The sequence below is a fragment of the Rattus norvegicus genome, chromosome 6 (genome assembly GCF_036323735.1).
Source record: "Rattus norvegicus strain BN/NHsdMcwi chromosome 6, GRCr8, whole genome shotgun sequence".
NCBI classification, from domain to species: Eukaryota; Metazoa; Chordata; class Mammalia; order Rodentia; family Muridae; genus Rattus; species Rattus norvegicus.
Window position 1 is genome coordinate 137,844,776 of NC_086024.1, and position 16,163 is coordinate 137,860,938.

Below are 16,163 nucleotides of genomic sequence, written 5' to 3' on the forward strand. Positions count from 1 at the left end.
GGGCTTTACATGAAGCTTGGAGGATAGAGCTTGGAGAGGTGAAAACAGGGGTGTCCCTTTCCCTGCTGGGATGCCCAGACAGCCTGGGGCATACCCAGACAGAGTAGAGGTGCTGGGGGCAAGGGACCAGCCCACCTGGATCACTACTTAACTTCTACCCTGCACTGCTCTATGGGTGTTGACAGGGGGCGCCAGCATCCCCAACTTCCTTTGAGGCCTTGAGTCTTCTGCCGTCTGTAAGTTATCTCAGTCACAGGTGAGCATCCGAGGGCCAGGTGACAGCTACTCTACTCTGCCCCTCTCCACGTTAAGTTCCCTCCCCCATTCCACAGCTGTTTCAGGGTTACCCCTTGCCACAGGGACAGACGCAGAGCCCAAGTAAACAGAGGGCTGGGGTCTGCAAGACTTCCTGCAGCTACTGGACAAACCGCACAGTGTGGGGAACAGCTCCTGCTTCTCCTTCAATCCTGAGCTCCACTCCTGTGTGTAGGCAGCAAAGAGACCTAGGTGATCTAGCCCCCATCCCACAGGGCACCCTCCTTGTGGATGTGCTCCTGTTACCTCAGACTAGTGGCTGGACCAGGGCCCCACATTCCTAACCTCAAGGCGCCCCTGGGTCTCAAAGGGAAGCAGTTCAGCCCTGAGCGCTGGCCTGCTGGGTTCTGCAGGAGCCCACCCGGAAAGCACTGGTCGTGAACAATGCCTGTCTGAGACGGGCTTTCCCTCTGTGAGAGAAAATAGTTCCATAGAATGGCAGTTTCCTGCATTTGTGCCTGGGCCTGAAGGGGTGACTCATGCTGAGGCCTCCCAGAAAGAGATGGCCCCAGAGCCCCTCCCCACCCCCAGCTCCTAGGCAAAGCTAGGGCTCATTTCCCCCCTCCCCCCCCCCCGTAGTCCCTGCCTTCTTGGACTTTGACTCCCACCTCAGCACCATGAATGGGCCAGGCTAGCAGATGACATAGGGGCTTCCTAGTGGAAGCCTAGCTTCAAGTGCCAAGAGCTGGGTGAGGGTTGGTTTAGGGAGAGAGGCCAGTGACTCCAGCTCCTGGTTCTGATAAGGCCACTGGTTTTTGGACAGGGCCCTGGGATGAGGACTGGCTGTGTGGTCTGCATGGAAGAGAACAGGGCTCTAGGGGACACCCCTTGACGTGAGAAGGGTGAGCAGTGGCAGCCAATTAAGACTTCATGAAGGGTCAGGTCGAGCCACCCTGAGTGGCACTATACCCTGAGATGGTTTTCTGGAACACTGTGGGCAGCTTGAGAAGGGCTGACAGCTACTCTAGTTTAGGGTGACACAGGGGAGTCTTTCCAGACCAGATACCTGGCTCTTCTGGCCCACAGCTGTCACGTGGGCAGCAGGCTTCCTCTCCTGGCATACCATGTGCTCTAGGAGACCACTAGCTCTGGTTCAGTCCTCAACCCATCAGGCTGCCTTACCAGGTCTATTTCTAGTTTAGTGTAGTCTGTGGGAGAGCAAGGGGCTCATGCTACCCACCTCTAGCCCACTGTCTGGCCAGTTCTCCTTGATCACCTATCTCCCAGGTTCTCTGAAACCTCACCTTAGCCTTCCCTTTCTTCTTGCCCCTCTCCTAGGGGCACCATGGTACTCAGAATGGACGACTCCAATCTTTCCTGGGCTGACAGTGATCCTATGTCATGCTGCCTTTCCTCTCATTTCCAAGGTCCCTGGCTCTCCTCTCCTTCCCCCTCACCCCCTCTCCCTCTGACCTTTGACCCCCAGATGTTCACATTAAAAGTTTCTGTGCTCTATTTACAGGTAGGGCTTCCCTCCCCAGAGGGTCCAGGCCTTTGGGAGTACCAGCTGTTTGTGAAGGACCACCAGACACTGTTCTGTGGGGTACTGTGCCTTCTGTCAGTGCAAACTTCATATCAAGGCTAGAGATTCAGAGATGTAGACGAGACACGCCCGAGGGATAGAGAGATGGTTGGGTATGGTGAGGAGCTGTTTGGATAATTGTCAGCTCCCCTTGAGCATTCGCAGTCTCTGCACTGAGGTAAGTAGGGAGTCTCTTCTCATCCCTGGGAAGCCCGCCATCCCCAGCCATTTGCCGTCGTCTCTTGATATCCTGATGTCCAGGAGACTCCAGGACAAGGCAGTTGGACAGTCTGGCTTTCTGGACAGTAGGGCTCCACCCACTTGCCTCAGCCCGGTTGATGCCAACTCCTTGTATATTCGTGTGAGATCCTGACTTCCGACTGGGGACTGAGAAGAGAAATGCTTGGAGGGGAGGGTGAGAACTGTCTTGCTCTATAGTAGGTGGTCATGGGCAGCTGAGTCAGGACCACAGTGGACTGTGGACCAGAGAGCAGATGCCCCTCTTCCACCTGACTCATAGTCCAGGTGTGGGCCCTCGAAAGAAATGAGCTGTCTTGTCTGGCAGGCAGGACCAAGCCAGCCTAAGGATCCCCACAAGGCCCAGTAGAGGGAGCGACAAGAGGACTCAGTCCATGTCACAGTCCCTTTTCTAGTTGAGTCCCAGTGGTGTTTTCTTGCAGGGAAGGCAGTGGAAGTGGAGCTTCCACGCCTGGATATCTGAGTTCCATCCGAAACAGCGGTTCTTAACTTCTCTGAGCTGGTGACTCTGTGCCCTGAAAGAGCAGGAGGCAGCAGACTTGGAAGGGGCACCCAGTCTGGGGTCCTTCCTCGGCCCCTCCCCCAGCTCTATAGGCTCTGATCTCACGAACCCATCCTCCACTACCGCTTCTCCAGGAGGAGACATTCCGGCTCTCCCATCCACCTAACAGGCTGCGGACGGAGCCGAGCCCCCAAGACAGGACCCCAGGCAAGGCTGGCCTCCGCATTTCGGTTTCCTGCTGCCCGCCCCCTTCTCCGTCCTGCAGGAAGTGGCCGCCTCCTGAACAAAGGGGCCGGCGGACAATGGCCATTGAATTGGGCTGGGGCGCTCGTGCGGGGACAGGCCGCCAGATGCCCACGCTGATAAGAGCCTACGCGCCGGGCCCAGTACGACACGGAACCGTGCGCGCGTCTCTTCCCACCATGCGCTTCCACGATAGCCCCCAGAAACGCGGTGCGGCGGGAAGACCAAGGCTCACCGAGGCCTGAGCGTGGGTGGTTGGGGACCAATGGGGAGTCGGCGCGCCCCGCTTTCGGACCAATCTCGGGAGCGTACGGAGGAGCTGCCCCGCCCAAAGCCTGGCTTGGCTCGCAGCTTCGGTACCACCTCTGCTCGCTCCGCCCCTAGGGCCCGTAGTGACAGAATCCTCCGGTGCTGCCTGTTACCGCTGACCAACCCCTGGCTCCTGTGTGGTTCTTAATAGCTGGTGTGATGTTTTGAAATTTTTTTCTCCAAAAGTCGCAGACATCATCAGTGATGATGCGGGGAAACGTCCTCTCAGGGCTGCGCTCCTCACGTATTGTTTTGGGTGGTATGGGTGCCTGCGTGGCAGGCAGTATCATCTGGTTTTCCTCAAAGGTTGAGGAGTCATGCTGGCTGCAGAGACTCCAGGGATATGCGCAGCAGGCGCTATGCTGGAACAGCATCGGCCCCAGACAGACACTTCCTTTCCTTGCCACCTTTTACCCTTAACGTGAAACCAGGACCATCAGAAGCCAGGCCAGATTCCTGTTCCCAGTGACATTGAGGACTATCCAACATAGATGCTGTGAACTAGGTGACCGTATCTGGAAATCTCACCTCCTTGGTCCTTCTGCTTCGGAGGCCTCGACAGCTCACACTGGAGCCAACTCCAGAGGGGAGGCTCGGTTGAAACTGCGTTTGTCCAAGCCCCCAAACCCCATCCTAACCTAAGGTGGCTCTGAATGAGCCCAGAGAGCTGTGATTAGTATAAGTGGCAGGCATCTGTTGTAGTTGTCAGGAAGAGCTCAGCTGTCCCAGAGTTGACAGAACCATGGGGGAGGGACAGAGATGGCAGCTGTAGGGGCAAAGGCTGTAAATCTGGGGAAACTGAGAAATGACAGACCTCCATTTCTGAGTAGAATGAGATGGGATAATTTTCAGTCTTGGCAGACCTCGGGCAGATGGGACAGAGAAGGGGCTGCTTCCCTTGGCACTGTCCGGCCCACGGCATTTCCTGCTTCCCCTCCGAGAGTAAGCAGCCCCTCCCCTAACAAGTTCAAGCCTCTGGCTGCTTTACCCCTACACACACACACACACACACACACACACACACACACACACACACACACACACACATACACACACAGACACAAGACAAAAAAACTAGAGTGTGGGATGCAGTGGGTGGGGACACAGGGACCCTCAGAGTCTACTGAGACCTGAGAGGGCTTTAATTCAGCTCTGGTGATCAAGGAAGGTGTCCTGTCCAGCAGATGCAGCAGATGTAGCAGATGCAGCAGCAGATGCAGCAGCAGATGCAGCAGCAGCAGCAGCAACAGCAGAGACTGGGGTCAAGGAAGAGCCAGTGCTGGGGAAAGGGCAGCACACAGGAATGGCACGAGAGTGTTGGAGTGCTAGGGGTCTGACGAGACACTCTTAGCCCATCTGCTCTACTTTTTGTATTGTTTGAAGCCACTTTGTTGGCAACCCTGGGAGAAGGCCAGCCCGGTCACATGCCCATGTGACCACCTGCGAGGGCCCCCAGGAGCTGGGTAGGAGTGACTTAAGATATGCTGCCTATCAGACAGTGCTGGATGTGTGGCCCTGGTGATTTAAGGATCAGGCTAAGCAGTCCCTCTCTGGTTCTATCTGTGGGCATGGCAGAGTGCTGAGAATTCAGGGGTTACACTCATTGGCAGCTCTGAGAAGTCAGAATAGATAGGACTTTGGGTGGGGCTCAGGAGGCCTCGTCTGGAGTCACACCAAAGACTGGGTTACTGTACCCTTCTTGGGAGTGCCCCATCTCCTGGGTGCCTGAAGTAGCCTGGCTAGTTGAACACACCTGCTATAGTCTTTGTTTCCTTGGCCCAGCATTAGCTACTTCAATGCTGCCCCCGACTAGGACTCTTCTCCTGGCAGCTGTCTGAGATACCTCCCACCCATGAGTTCCTCTCGTCACACTATTCAAAGGTATAGCCAGGCAAGTCATAGAACAAATGTGTCCTGTTCTGTGAGACGTCTAGGCCAGGCTGTAAACACCTGGATCTGCAAAGGCAGATGCCCACAGGTCTCCTGGCCCTACTGCTCAGTCTGCAGGAAGTGGGAAGCCCTTGGCTTCCACCCCTGCCCTTTATCAGCCTTTGTGGCTTCCTGCCATAAAAGTGGCCTGCTCCCCCACCTTGGCGCCAGGACGTCGGGTCAGTGGTGACTCAGCCACTGCCCAGCATGAGGACGCCTTGGCCCCACGTCCTCCTACCCACCTTCACAGCACTTGTGCCTGACCATCAGGTCTCACATCAGCCTGGCTTCTCCAAGGCCCTCATAGCAGGGTACACCTCTGATTCTGGGCCATGAGCTTGCCTCTGCTAGTCTGTCCCATTCTGCACCTCCTACCCACAGAGATCCTTGCCACCCCTTGTCATGGGGTCTTGCCCACACACCCTACAGCTCCATTAGCCATATCCTCACGCGCTTTCTACTGTACCCGAGTCCCAGTATGTGGAGACCTGTCTCTTCTGGGTAAGACCTCTGTGCCCTGTTTTGCCTTGGCTCAATGTAACTCCTACATATATTCCACTCTAGGGCCTCAGGGAGTCTCTCTGAACCCTTTTCCACCCTGCGTGCTCCCATTCTATGGGCTTGTCTCTGAGCATTAGTGGACTGTTAGCAGTACCCTGAGGTATGCTGCCCCTGGGAAAACTGATCCTCCCCCTTCACTGAGGTACACCCTTTGCTCAGAATAGCTCAGGATTGTAAGGACCGTGTGTAAAGTTGGGAGATGCAGTTGGGAAGAAGACAGAGGTCCTTGGCCCCTACATCTAGAAGAAGGCTGTTGGCAAAGTGGGGAAGGACAGGATGTTTGAGTGGGCTTTTGCCTACAAGGGAAAGAAACATCTCTCTCCTTTGCACAGTACTTACATTCACCATAAAGCTCCTTGTTTATAAGAGGCACAATCCAGCTCTCGGGGCTTCCTGCCTCTGCCTGCTGAGCTGGAGTAGAGAAGGTGTGATGGCTGGTTGCTAACCTGACACAACCAGTCACCTAGGAAGAAGCAGTCTCCTCGGGTTTGGCCTGTTGGCATGTCTACTGGGCATCTTCCTGATTGATGTTTAATGTGGGAGGGCCCAGCCCATGGCAGGCCATGCCATCGTGGGAAAGCAGTACTGGATTATCTAAGGAAGAAGCTCAACAAGCTTTGGAGATACAATGGTGAGCAGGGGTCCTCCATGGTCCCTGCCCTAATCTCTTTCAGTGATGGACTGGACATGTAAGCCAAAAGAACCTTTTTCTCCCCCTCCCCACCCCCAAGGTTGGTTTGCTCAGCATTTTAGAATCACAGCCACAGGCTGGAGAGATGGCTCAAGGCTGAGATCACTTATTGCTCTTGCAGAGGACCCAGGTTCACTCCCCTGAACCCACATGGTGGTTCACAGTGATCTGCAACTCTTGTTCCAGGGACCTAATGCCCTCTTCTAACCTCTGCAGGCACCGGCACCGAGTACACACGTAGTACTCATGTATGCAGGCAAAACACATAAAAGTTAATAAATCTAAAAATTAAGTCACGTGAGAGCAAACTGCGGCAGATAGGGCATGTATGACACCCATGTCCCACCCTGCCTGAGCATGGCTCTATACCTCGTGAGCTTGTGGAAATTCTCCACGTTCTCAAGAGTCACTGTCAGTGGGCTGGCAAATCCTGTTCTTGAACAGCAAATTGTCCAGGACCAGGCACATTTGCCAGGAATATCCCCCCAGAAGCCTCCTTCCATAGTCTATAAGCCCCATTCCACCTCATCAGCCTAAATATTTGGTTTTTCAAGATGGCTTTTCTGTGTAGCCTTGGCTGTTCTGGAACTTGGTGTGTAGACCAGGCTGGTCTTGAACTCAGAAATCCATCTGCCTCTGACTCCCGAGTGCTAGAATTAGAGGCACAGGGCTCCATCCTGGGCTTTTCTGTTCAGAGACCCCTGTCCACCTTGCAGGCCCCTAAACATAACCCTAGCAGAACCCATTTCTCCACGTCCCCATGAACCTCTGTCCAGATCCTTACGTGGGAGCAGTCCTTGCTTTCTCCACCCCACATCCTGTGCTTGTGCAGGGTACCTCCCAGCTCTCTGGTCTATTCAATTATTCCCAGAGGAGGGCCAGCATGCTGGCACTCGGGTGCTGCCTGGCTGTCTAACATGGCCTCATTTCTCCCTCACTGGCCTCTGCAGAACTCCCCCCTTTTAGCTCTGTTTCAAACAGTCTCACTCTATAGCCTACACTGGCCTTGAATCTGATCCTCCTACCTCTGCTTCTAGCACCGTGCTGGCACCACAGACATATGCCACCACACCAGCTTGCTTGCTAGATTTCTCTGTGTCAGTGGATACATCTTGTGCGAATCTCTTCCATGAGCAGCCTGGAAGAGAAGGCTGTCTTCTGCTGTATCCCTGGCTTTACTCTGAGGCATCGCCAGTGTGTGCATCACTCAGGAATGGTTGAGAAACACACATCTTTGAGTCTTTTTTGTGGCGAGTGGGAGATGGAGGTGATTGGGGCCTCAGGTGATCTGAGTAGCCAATCCAGCCTCTCAGCTGAAGGGAGTGGGATGGACTTCGGCTTTTCTGTCACTGTCATTGAAGCCTCTGTGTATGCTGACAGGGAGACTGGAGAAAACCCTCTGAGGAACCTATTATTGTTTTTGGTTTGTTTGTTTTTGAGACAGGATTTCTCTGTTGTAGCCCCGGCCTTCCCAGATCTCACTGTAGACTAGGATGGGCTCAAACACAGAGATCCACCTGCCTTTGTCTCCCAACTACTAGCCCACTGCCCATTTACTTCTAGTGGGAGTACATGCCCTGCTGTGTAGGGCACTTCTCTCTGTGGGTACTGAGGGTAGTGGTGACTTGCTTCCCGGGAATTGGAAGGTAGCTCAGATCAGTTTCCGGAATCACCAACAAGCACTCCTTAGATGACTGCTTATTGGTGATGAAAGAAGCCTAAGCCACTTCTCAACACTCCCCCTGAAGAGAGTGCTGACCCTGCTTAACCTCTGTCTCACGGCCTGCACTCCATCCACTGAAGTATGACCCTTGCTCCTACCAACGCTAGGGCGTTTCTGCAAGGGTCTGCTCAGCTCATTCCCCAAGACATGCTGTGTGATCAGGCCGTGATGACGGCCCCAGGCTCTGCTGAGGCAGGCACCTGGCAGATAGCTAGCCTCAACTTTCATACTGGGGGACAGGAGTTCTACCTGCCCTCAGCTCACCAGGCTTAACTAGCCTTCTCTCCAGACTTCAACCTTGGATTATACTGGGGCCTCCTGGGCCTGCCAGGCCTCAACCTAAGCAGCAGGGCCAGGCTGGGAGCTCAGCTTTGCTGTTCAGGGGCCAGTGACACTCTCTGCTCTGCTGGGCACACAAGGTGCATTGTGCACTGCAGCCCTTGGAGAGGCCTGGGAGTTCCTCTATGCTCCTCCCTGGCCAGGGTCAGCAGGGAGGAGAGTATGGCAGGCAGGATGTGGCTCAGGACAGGCTAACTCCAAGGTCAGGTTGAGAACTTAAAAAGCGGGTGATGCTGGAGTTGGTTTGGGTCTCACCCTTTGGGGCCACTACCCCCAGGGGTCTTAGCCAGGCCCATTGTTTGGGGACAATAGCTCCCCTTAACTAGGTTCCTCTCCCAACAGGAAAACCATAAAAATCTGCCCATTAGCACTGCCCACGGCCACTTTGAAGGCTTGGGCAGGCCTCAGGTGCCAAATGCAGCTTGGAACCTGGCCCCAACCATTTGCCAACCTCCCCAAGCCCAGGCACCCTAGGGACTAGTTAGGCCTTCAGGCATGCAGCTCAGGGTGTAGACACAGGTTCTGACCGCCAGGGAAATGTGGCCCAGCTTACTAGGTAGAGCTCAGAAACATGTAGAGGGCTTAACCCCCTGTCCAAGAATCCTTCCAGAAACCCACAATGGGCTGGAGACCCTTATCTGCAGAGCTTACTCTCCACTGAATGGAGACCCCCCCTCCCCACAACCATTGTACCTAAAGCTGACTTGATACCTCAGTGTCCCCTGAGAGGCAAGGACACTCTGGAGAGTGGCTGAATCCTGTGAATAGGGTAGATAAGGGTTAGGGTTAGAGAATTGGTTCTCAACCTTCCTCATGCTGCAACCCTTTTATACAGCTCCTCATGTTCTGGTGACCCCCAGACATAAATTACACTCATTGATACTATATAGCTGTAACTTTGTAATGGTGTAATTTTGTAAATGTAAATTTTATAATTATGAATTGTAAACATCTCCATTTTCCGATGGTTTTAGGAGACCTGTGTGAAAGGTTCATTTCTTTCACCCCATAGTTCTGACCCACAGATTGAGAACCACTGGGTTAGAGGATGCTGACTGCAGGGTAAGAACCTAGGACTAGGGGTTGGGGATTTAGCTCAGTGGTAGAGCACTTGCCTAGAAAGCGCAAGGCCCTGGGTTCGATCCTCAGCTCCGGAAAAAAAAAGAAAGAAAAAGGGGTTGGGGATTTAGCTCAGTGGTAGAGCACTTGCCTAGAAAGCGCAAGGCCCTGGGTTCGATCCTCAGCTCCGGAAAAAAAAAGAAAGAAAAAGGGGTTGGGGATTTAGCTCAGTGGTAGAGCGCTTGCCTAGGAAGCGCAAGGCCCTGGGTTCGGTCCCCAGCTCCAAAAAAAAAGAACCCAAAAAAAAAAAAAAAAAAAAAAAAAAGCTAGGACTAGAGGAGCCTTAAAGATGTGTTGCTCCAGGAGTTGTGTACCAGCCCACATCTCTGCCAGTCCTCTCACTAAGCTTGGCTGGCTCAGGGGCACCCCCTATTTATGAGACTGCAGGGTAGGAGTGGGGTCAGTGATGGGGCCAATTTGCTGTACCACCCAAGCAGTGAAGCACCCAAGGTATGTCCAGCAAGGTCCTTCAGAAAGCAGTGCTGCATGCAGCCACCAGAGGGTGCAGCCCAAGTCAATCACTCAGGCTTGTGCCAAGCACACCAATTTGCTGCATGTAACTGATGTATCTATCGGTAAGTCCTGTACTGCTGAGGTTCAGTCCCAGTGTCTGGCTTCTCCTCCACTTCTCTGTGCCCCACCCACTTCAGCCCAGCTGCCACTCCCACCCCCAGTGGGGTTTACTGGCCTGAGGCAGTATAAGCTAAAGGCTTGTTAGCTGTGGGCTCTGGTCTATGACTCACAGAGCAATGGTATTGAATATTAAACTCCACCTAGGTCAAGACCACCAGGGGAGGCTCTGGCAGCCACTGTCTTAAGTGTACACTCTCTCACGAGTGACTAAACTCATGCTTGCCTGCCTCCAGGGAACACAACCTTATAGGTCATGTGAAAGCCCAGCCCTGACAGGGATAAGCAGATTTCCAGGACCTCAGGCAGCAGGCTACCTCCTCCAATGTGCTCCCAGCAGGGTTATCCAAGGCTTTTTTGAGTAAGCCTGTTGCCCTTGGCTGGGCCCCTGCACTCGTGGAGGATGCGGATATGGGTGCTGAGGGCCACACAAGCTTCAGAGGAGGCTTGTATCAGGTGCAGAGGAGGAGGACAGGGAGGAAGCCCCAACAGGTAAAAGTGGGGACACCCTCAACAGACAACGCAACAGGCATATGCAACACTAACCTGTACTGCATGTATGCCGCCACACTCCGGTGCAGCCACCCTCACTCATGGGGTACAGACTTCCTTGGTGCCATCCACCCCAGCAGCCACAGAAACTGGCTGGGCTGGGGAAAGCCAGGCAGGGGTTTGGTGCCAGGAATCATAAAGCTTCCTCTGTGCCCAAAAAAGGCCCAAGATTTGGGTTCCACCTCAAGGCTTGGGCAAATGAAGTCAGAAACTCCCCTCTACACTGACTGAGATAAGATGCTGGGGTAGGCCCAGAGCTTATAAGGATTGTGGAGGGGCTGCGGGCCTGCAGGGTGGTAGCCTGCAGCAAGTTCTGACCGCAGCAATCCAGTGGGGTCTAGGAGCTGATGCATCTCTTCACTGAAGTCAGGCTTTCCAGGGGCTGGCCCAGGCTTGGCTCCCTAGACTGGAAGGACTCCCACAAAACCACCCTAGACCCAGGTCCAGCTACTGTCTCAAACCCTTGGATCCTGCATTCTAGGCTGGCACCCTGTCTGGCGTGCACACCTGAGCACTCAGAGATCTACTGCTCTCTGCTGAGAAGAGAGCAATCAGAACCCAGGTTATCCATCATGCAGAAGCAACCTCCAGGGGGTACCCACCAGTCTCCTCCAATCCCCGTTCTTTACTTAACTCCTGTTCTATACCTCTTAGAAGGGAGGCCAGAGAGAAACGCTGGGTCTAACAGGTATTCTAAGATGCACATACCCCACTACTCTACTCCCTCATTAACACCCATGGAGGCCCTGCTTCTTTGGTCTCTGGAGTTTCTTGTAGGGTACCTGCCATCTAGCTAAACGTGGTGACAGGTACTTCAAACAGGCAAACATCTACCCAGCTGGACCCATACCCATCCCATGTATCCTCTCCCACTGCCAAGGTGTATCCGTCCCCTGGGTCCTCGACAGGTACTGAGCGAAGGACATGGCCAAACCTTGGTCTCCGCAGTCTAACTAGGCATAGGGAAGGGCTTACTTCACCCGTAGTATATGGCAGGAGAGAGCACCTGAATCAGAAAACCGGGGCCCAGGGTTGGCTGGAGAAGCTTCTCAATGGGCACAATTGCTCAGGAGGAACAGCTAAAGCGGAAACAGTGCCTGACAGCCTTGCATGGCTATAACCTCATTCTGTGGTCCAGCTCCTGAAAGCATCCCCTGGTTACCTCTAAAGCCAGGCACACACTCTGCCAAGCCTCAAATGTCTAGGTTTATCAGGAACCTTGCTGACTGCTACTGTATTCCCCAGTGATCACCCAGTTTGCAGAGGATGGTGGCAACCACTAAGTATTAGGTTCCTCAGTTTAGATGGCTGGCAAGAAACTTGGATGGTGCATCCTGCATGTAGTGTCCCTGGACCTCCCTCTCCCTGGCAGGAAGACAGAAGGCAGAGGAGACTGAAGTGTGCTATCCTGTCTGCTCAGCATGCAAGTGTGCATACCACACAGGGTCTCAGTCTAAAATGCAGGATCCAGTGGACTCCCTCGTCCCCTCCTTCCCTTTCCTAAGGTCCAGTGTGGTGAGGGCTGGTTCTGCTGCTCTACCCTCTGAGAAGACCCCAGGCAGGCAGATTCTGCTGTGATAATCCCAGTCAGAAAAAAGCGCATAGAAACGGACTAATTACAAGCACAGCGGGGTCATACAGACCCAGTGCCTCTTTGAGCCTCACACTAGTGCTGCTGGTAGCTCAGACACAAGGCTGTGAGCTCAGCTCAGAAGCATCTTGCCCACTTCACGGCTGCCCCCTACTGGGACCATCCTCCTCAGCACCTGGGTCTCCAACCATGTGACCCACATTTCAAGACAACCCCTCACCCTGACTTGGCTACTTCCCTATCTTCTAGGGATCATCCTCACTCAGTACTGTCCACCGCCCTCCACCTCAGCTTTCTACAGCCATCCTATCCTGCTTTCCTATCCGCTACCTGCTATCCACGGTAGTGAGCAACTAACTCAATTACCTCACAGGAGCACTCCAGCCTTCCTGGCCCCTGCTCATTTCCCAGCACTGGGCTCTCCTCCTGGGCAGACAAGACACACAGCTAGGGAGCAGGTCACAGTCCTCCTCTTCTCACCCTTCACTCTGTACTCTCTCCACGACACAGGCAAGTCTTGCTGTATAAAAACATCCTAAAATACTTTCCCTTCCATGCTCTGACCATGGTTCCACACTCCCCTTTGGGACATAGAGTCCCAAAGCATCTTGCAGTCTTTCATCAAATCACTTCCTACCTGTCCGACTCATTCCCTCATCTGTAGCTGCCCCAACTCATCACCCCAAGCCTGGCCCCCACCTCTTGATCTGAAAGCCAAGTAGTCTGCATCCAGGGTTGCATCCAGGGAGGCTGGAGTTAAATGAACGGAGGGAACTCTGTGGGCCCTCTCATGAAGAGGCCAGGAGATAGCTTGCAGGCTTCTTTGCAGAGGGTTCTGTTCAGGAGTACGAAAGGTCCATTTTAAGTGATGGAGCACATGGTCTGCTGGTCTTCGCTTTCTGGGTGCTGCAGATAAATCTGACTAACAAGCTACTGGGTGCCTCAAGGACGAGTCCTAGGCAGGAGGCTGAGGCCTACGATGCTCCTGGTGGTCCAAGACAGGGAGTGGACACTGGAATGGTGGGGAGCATCCTGCCCGCAGGAAGCTGGTGTTGAGGTTAAAGGCAGAGACTGCAGACTGTGGTGGCCTAGTATAGAGCAATGACTGACACGTCTCAGGCAAGGACAGGGCAGAGAACAAACAGCAGGTTCAGAGCAGGGCTCTTCTACACTGAGGCTCTTGTGCTTCAATCTCCCTATGACTAGAGGGCACAGGGTCTGCCTGAGGATCCCTGGTAAACAGTGACTAGTAGGTGAGGCATGACGTGGTTCCAGACCCGGCTACTCTCTGACCATGTTTCATTACACATAACACACAGCTCGTTTCCCTTGCAGGGCAAAAAATATCCCTTGCATTGCTCAAAACATGATTCCCAATAGTAAGTACAATGGTCCACAGTGCGGCCATGGGAAGAGAGCTTCAAATAAGTGGGGCAGTGCTTGACTGGTCGAGTCTCAGAAATCATGCCTGTGAGCCGTGGCCCAAGGCCCATCTGACACCTATAAACAGATACACTTGGAGTCCAGCACCGGGATGCTGCCTGGTCTTGAGTTCCACTCAGTAGCCATCATCCTCGTCACCATCACAGCCATAATCTGCAAAACAGAGGACAGTGGTGGTTGTTCAGCCACCAGCTCCCAGCTCCAACCCCACTGCTCACCTCACAGGCCCCACCAACTGAAAACACTTCAATCTATCCCAGATGCCTTTAGGGATGGTGGACTGGCGTGTGCCCTGTGGGGAGGCCTTGGCTCCTTGCTGGGCACTACAAATAGCATGGCTAACCATAACACTTCTCTACTGGCTGAGCAGCTCCCTGCTGACTCCCAACAAGCCCAGAAAGCATGGCCTGATTCACAGCTGATGCCTCACTTCCCTGTGAGCTGGTCCCTGGCCTTTGCCTAGTTCCTCCTAGCATATTCAAGGGCCTCGGAATCAGGGTGGCCAATTTGCAGTTCCTAGTTAATCAAATTCCTTCTTTTGCAGAGAGAAACTTAAGTTTGTAGCCAATAGGCTCATATTTAGAAATTACTCAGGTAAATGGCTATGTCTTTTTGTCTCAGATACCCCTTCAAAGTTCCTCCACCCGGCCCAAACCATGTGGGCCCTACCCACCATTGCCTCCCATCATCTGCAGAGCACTGACGCAGGGCTCTCCATCCTCTTCCTCGGCGTCCTCCTCATCTGCATCCTCCTCAGGATGGTATGACACAGGGCCACTCTCCACCAAGACTGCCGATGGCTTGACAGGCTCAGCTCCCAAGGCAGGGGAATTTAAGAGCAAGGCCTGAGAGAGAGGGCAGGACTCTGGGATAAAAGCAGAGTGGGTGCCACCCTCCTGACTATAAAGGACTCTCAGGTTCTCTCAGTCTGGGCATGGGTACTCTTCAAAGTACCTAACCACATCGGAGCTAGGCTATGAAGTCCCCACCCTCCTTTCCCCAAAGTTATCAACAGAGGGAGTGAGCTGTGGTATGGAATCTAGCCTTTGCCCACTCTAGTCCACAGTGGGGATCAGCCTCAGAACAGCAGTGTATAACTGGCCCTTACCATCTGCCTGTTCCATTTCTGTGACCCAGAAGCCCTCACCCTCTGACCTTCGGGATTCTGTCCTGGAGCCTGGCCAGCACTGGAGCAACAACCAGATGGGCCTCTCTCCCTGCCAAGCTTGATGGCAGCCTGTGATCTGGAGACCCTGCTCTAGGTGTGCAGGACAACATACCTCTCCCACAGCTGCCTTCTTAGCGGGCTGAGCAGACACCAAAGGCCTCAACCTGAGAGAAAGTATAGAAGCAGCTTCAGGTCAGTCTGGTATGGAAGTGAGAGACTGTGTCTCTGTGTGTGTATGTGCGTGTGCACGCATGTACATACCACAGGGGACTGAGGAGCTGTCCAGGCAAGCTCACAGTCTATAGCCTCAGTTCATGCCTGCTTCCTGACCATCGCTGACTGGCAGGACTGAGGGCCTTGACCAGGCAGTTATACAATGGGACCGTGCCACTCTAGAGGAATACCTTCCCAGAGACACAGAAGTCTCATGTTCTGCTAGCTTCTCACCATGGTAGCTTGGCATCTATTCAGGGCGCACAAAGAAGACCTCAGTGTACTTACTATCCACGTACCTAACAGTGCAGCTTCGTGCAGTGTGCCCTGAGGAGCCCCGAGGAGCACGGCTCATCTCTCCTGACTGGGTCTTTGTCCACTCCAACACATCTACCATGGCACCTTACCCCAGTCTCTCTTCCTACCCTCAGGCCTCCTGCTGGCCTTGGGTCTCACCTGTTTCTCAGTTTGCGACCTGGAACCCCATTACTGCTGTGTCCATCCTGACCTACCCTGCTGTATTTGCATTCATCAGTGCCTGCCATCATTCTGTCATAGGTGGGAGCTATATAAACAATATAAAAAGGCAAGCTCTACCAGGCCATATGGCGGGTACCCCAAGGTCAGGGCTCTGGACTGCCTTCCCTCCCTCTTTAGAAAGACATGTGAGGCCATGGGATGTGACCTTGAGCAGAACTCCATGGCACCTCTTACTGGTCAGCCTGTAGCCCCTGAGAAAACTGAGGACAAGGCATAGACAGTTATGAAGAGGAGAAAAGCGGTGGACAAACCCACACCTGCCCCCACCTACTACACACGGCCACCTTATTACTTTGACCAGCAGGAACTCCACCCTGAGCCTGCCGTCCACATCTTCTAGGCTTCCTGAACACAAAACCACCTTTGACATCTATGTTAACAAGAAACAGAAAGGAAGACAAGTCACCCACACCAGAGGAAAGAGGAACAGTGTCATCCAGGCCAGTTTAAGTAGGCTCTGGGTGTGGTGAGGGTCAAGACTCCTTCCTTCTAGGGCACAAACGATGGAGGTAGGC

At 53.7% G+C, this 16,163-nt stretch overlaps 1 protein-coding gene across 5 annotated transcripts in view; it reads right to left on the minus strand.

Moving 5' to 3' along the window:
* Window positions 1-9,279: 9,279 nt before the first annotated feature.
* The window catches only part of Brf1 (BRF1, RNA polymerase III transcription initiation factor subunit), a 48,575-nt gene continuing 41,691 nt past the window's right edge, over window positions 9,280-16,163 (minus strand). For 4 of the 5 annotated variants that reach the window (XM_039112104.2, XM_008764931.4, XM_017594112.3 and 1 more), the window contains 3 exons: window positions 15,008-15,059; window positions 14,401-14,572; window positions 9,280-13,880 (listed from right to left, as the gene is read on the minus strand). In XM_039112104.2, coding sequence (XP_038968032.1) covers window positions 13,843-13,880; window positions 14,401-14,572; window positions 15,008-15,059 — 262 coding nt within the window. In that variant the 3' untranslated portion in view covers window positions 9,280-13,842. The remainder of the gene's footprint in view (window positions 13,881-14,400; window positions 14,573-15,007; window positions 15,060-16,163) is intronic. The other variant, NM_001399505.1, reaches the window with a different exon arrangement.